This window comes from Coptis chinensis, chromosome 1 (assembly GCF_015680905.1).
Source record: "Coptis chinensis isolate HL-2020 chromosome 1, ASM1568090v1, whole genome shotgun sequence".
Classification (NCBI taxonomy): domain Eukaryota; kingdom Viridiplantae; phylum Streptophyta; class Magnoliopsida; order Ranunculales; family Ranunculaceae; genus Coptis; species Coptis chinensis.
Window position 1 is genome coordinate 28,757,640 of NC_141456.1, and position 4,554 is coordinate 28,762,193.

The 4,554-nt window shown below is 41.3% G+C and overlaps 1 protein-coding gene across 1 annotated transcript; it reads right to left on the reverse strand.

The window, feature by feature from the left end:
* Positions 1–754: 754 nt before the first annotated feature.
* Positions 755–1,510, reverse strand: LOC147523319 (uncharacterized). The gene has a single exon (XM_086570596.1). It carries the CDS (start codon positions 1,508–1,510, stop codon positions 755–757), a length of 756 nt encoding a protein of 251 aa, XP_086426722.1.
* Positions 1,511–4,554: the final 3,044 nt, after the last annotated feature.

Sequence of the window (4,554 nt, forward strand, 5' to 3'; positions counted from 1 at the left end):
GCTAAAATCTACAAAGGCGTGGAAGAGAGATGTCCTAAGCGATAATGCCATAAATTATTGGTGGTGGAGTTATGGGATGAGCAAGTGGAAGCTAGTTGGAGATGGTAGAGTCCCCCATTAAGCCGTTCCAATCCAATCTTCTTTTTCGATAACTTGTCCTAAAAAGGCAAGAATCATTAGTCAACGTGACAGAGATATGGTGAGATTTGACTAGTTCACTAATGGAAAGCAAGTTAAAATGAAAAGTGGGAATGAACAAAATGTTGTCAAGACGTAATAGAGGAGAGAGAATAACACTACCAACATGAGTAATTAAATGGTATGTTCCATCCGAAGTTTAAGAGTAGAATGTGTTAAACAAGTATGATAATGAGAAAACAAATGTAATGATGAACAAACATGATTGGTAGCACCAGAGTCAATGATCCATATGGATTTAGAAAAATATGAGAGAGATATACCTATCAGGTTTGCTTGTGAAGTGGTACTACCTGAATCAAGCAAACTGAGAAGTTGGTTATATTGTTCGTGGAGAAAATAGGAGAATTGGAGTCCGTAGCCACCGAATTGGCTTAAACAGGCTTGGGGGGATAACTGTGCAGTTTGTAACATGTACCAATATGATGTCCAACGCTGACAAGTGATTGCAGAATGGGACGGCGTCGCGCCTCTTGTTACCCTCAGATCTAAGGCGCCGCAGCTCTAGGCTGTTGTGAACCAGTGTTGTGTTGCAGAGGTTTAGACTGGCCTGAATTCAAAGAAGAAGCCCAGTTGGTCTTTTGAAAGTGGGTACTCGCCGCCAGCCGTCACGGAGCGAAGGAAAGGCGAGTGCATAAATCTCTTGTTGTTTCTCTTCCTGTCGGATTAAAGAATAAATCTTGGATATATGAGGAAAAGGATCCATTAAGAGAATTTGACTGCGAATGGATTGAAAACGAGCATCTAGGCCTTCCATGAATTTTATAGAACGACCGTCTTCAACCTCTTTGGCAAAAATAGATGCATGACCACAAATACAAACATGCATAGTAGACAAAGAACTTAATTCATCCCATAAAGATTTAAGTAAAGTGAAGTAAACATATACCGGACAATTGTCTTGTTTGAGAAGAGTGACAGAATCCTTCAGTTGAAAGACCTTGGGTGCATTAGTTTGTGAAAAACGGTCACCTAGATCTTTCCAAAGTTCGGATGCAGAGTCGGCATAGAGGATGCTTCCACGGATATCTGGAGTAACAGAATTGAGAATCCATGAAGCAACGAGGTCATCACATCGCAACCACTTGGATTTTTCTTTAGGAGTACTGGGAGGTGTGACAAAGCCATCGACAAAACCAAACTTATTCTTTGCTCGAAAGGCTCTAGAGATAGATCGTAACCAAGTTGGATAATTGTCACTGGATAACAGAGGAGAGACGAGAATAGCCATGGGACTATCTAAGTGGTGTACAAAGAAAGGATCATCGGAACCTGGAGGAAAGTCATTATTGGTGTTTGAGGCGTCGGCCATTAAGAATTGAGAGGAGGCGGAAACTTAGAGCAGTTAGGGTTAGGGTTTGGATCGAAATTAGGCTGATACCATGATAAATTAGAGAGAGAGATTTGATAATATTTAGTTGATTGATTTATAATGAGATTACAATGGTTTATATAGAAATTACAAGTTCCTAAAATAGGAATAAACACAAACGGTGCAAGTCTGTACAAACACAAACGGTGGATTTCTAAATAGGACACGAGGCGCGGGCGCACTCTAATTGTGCCTTGGATAGAGCGAGTGCGCGCTCTGCACTCTAACATATAGAACAACTTCTAATAGTATATACCTACATGAATTTATAAAGAGACCCAAGCTTTAAGGCCTTTAACAACTTAAAGTATTCTTGCAGGTGGTAATCACATAGTTAACACGGACAATAGTGGCAAATTGGCAATCACTAGAAGTAGAAGTCTAAGATTCTCCAAGTCAAAAAGATAATCATTTATGTTAGGAGTTGCTTTGTGTTAGGAGTTGTTTGGTGGATAATCATTTAGTAAGTTTGTAGTATAATTTATTGGGCTTATACTCCTTATAAGACTACAATTAATGTACTGGGCATTAATCCTTGAAAGAGAAATATGAATCAAACAAATTCCATTACTGTATAGCAGTATAAGCCTCCAAAGAAGGTGCATTGATACTGTTGGAGTTATCCCTCACATGAGGAGAGGAGAGAAATCAGTTCAGCTTGTGTGGAAAAGTAAGAGCGCGCCCCGTGCCCTCCACAAGCCATTCTGAAGTCGCCCACGTGCTAAAGTGCCTAGACATCGTCCAAGGCAAGAGCATGCCACGCACCCTCCACAAGCCAATCTAAAGCACGCCACACGCTCAAGTGCATGGACATCGTCCAAGGCAAGAGCGCACCCCGCACCCGTTTCAGCAGACGTCCAAGCGCGCCCCGCGCCCATGCCTATTTTGGCAAGATTTTATTTTTGCGGAACCGCGAGTTTGGCACTATATGTTTGGGTTTTTGGCAAAACCAAACACACGAGAGACAACACAAAATTCAGAGAAAACCCAATCTTGGAAGCTATCAAGATTGAAGATAACTTTTACAAAGATACAACCCTGTAAAGAGAGAGGAGTGATCTAGTAAGGTGAGAGACTGCAAGGAGTGATTGTAATCTTCTTTCCCACTTTATATAAGGACTAGCTCTTGTGGAAGTAGGCACCATTGGCCGAACCATGGTATATCTTTATGTTGTGGTTTACTTTTATTGCTTTACATTATTATCTGTTATTAATAGTTGTTTAGCGAGTTGGGCATATTAGTTTGGTTGTAGGGAATATTTAGATTGTTGTCTGGAGTTGAATTGAGTTCAAATACGAGTTATCTATGTAGTGAGGAATCGATTGGTATTGTTATTAACCCCAACAAGTGGTATCGGAGCCAGGTTAGATTAGCCTAGGGTGTTATCCAAATCTTGGTCAGAAGGTGTTTGAATAAGAGAAGATTTGAGTTTAAATAACTTGTAGAGATGGACAATTCCATGAACACTCACATGACGAGTCTGAATAGGAAGAACTACACTATTTGGAAAGCCAAGATGGAAGACTTGCTTTACTGCAAAGACTTGGCACAACCCATTGAGAATGGAGGAGAAAGACCGGAAACGGTTGTTGCGGCTGAGTGGAGCAAGCTTGACAGAAAAATAATTAGTTACATTCGACAGTGGATTGACGACAGTGTCTTTCACCATGTATCCCAAGAGACTACAGCTTTTGGCTTATGGAATAAACTCTAAGACCTCTATGAGAGGAAGTCGAGCGGAAACAAAGTGCTAGTCGTTAAGAAGTTTGCCAACATGAAGTACCAAAAAGGTTCTTCAATGTATGAGCATCTTAACGAAGTACAGAATACCATCAATCAAATCCATTTAATGAAGATTAATTTGGGAGACGAAGTTGAGGCTTTGTTTCTATTAGGCTCTCTACCCGAAAGTTGGGAGACGTTAGTAGTCTCTCTACACGAAGCAGCCAATGATGGAATCGTTACCATGGATATGGCTACCGCGTCTTTGTTGAATGAGGAGACTAGAAGGAGTTCAAAAGGCAGCTCCTCTCACGCAGAGATCCTTGTCACAGAGAAACGGGGGAGAGGCAGAAATAGAAAACCATCTCGTTCTAGAGGTGATGACAAAAGTAAATCTAGGGGTGGAGCTAGAACTCCTAAGGCAGAGAGGCAATGTTACTATTGTGCCACCAAGGGTCACTTTAGATATGAGTGCAGAACACTGAAGAGGGATGAGAAAAATAATTGTGTACATGAAGACATGGTGCAGAAGAACGGAAACACATGCAGAGATACTACCGCACTAGTCGATGACCTAGTGGGAATTGTGTCAAATTGTGGTGTATGTTGTCTTAGTACCTCATGCCAAGATGTAGAGTGGGTGATAGATACAGGAGCATTATATCACGTCACACCGCACAGGGAATTCTTCACTACCTACAGTTGTGGTGAATATGGTGAAGTGAAAATGGGTAACAATGGTGTCTCGAAGATTATAGGCATTGGAGATGTTCATGTAGGAACCAATGTCGGCTACACCTTGACACTCAAGGATGTAAGACATATCTCTGACATTTGGCTAACCCTAATTTCAGCTGGGAAATTAGATGACGATGGCTTTGTAAACTCGTTTGGTAATGGGTATGGAAACTGAGCAGAGGTTCCATTATAGCAGCCAGAGGGAAGAAAACTTGCTCTCTTTACAAAACACAGGCTAGTTTGTGTAAAGCAAAAGTGAATGAGGCAGAAGAAGAAGTTTCCTCCGAACTGTGGCACAAGAGACTGTGTCATATGGGCATAAAAGGGATGGAAGTTCTTGCTAAGCAAAAAGCCTTACCAGACATCAAAGGTACACATTTAAATACATGTACTCACTGTTTGGTAGGAAAGCAACACAGGGTGTCTTTCCAAAGATTCCCGTCTCACAGAAAAGACAATGTCCTTGAACTAGTGCACACAGACTTATGTGGTCCTATAAAAGTGAAGTCCCACGGGGAACTTC

Coding starts and splice junctions, on each gene's coding strand:
- LOC147523319 (XM_086570596.1), bottom strand. CDS start 1,510: ATGGCCGACGCCTCAAACACCAATAATGACTTTCCTCCAGGTTCCGAT.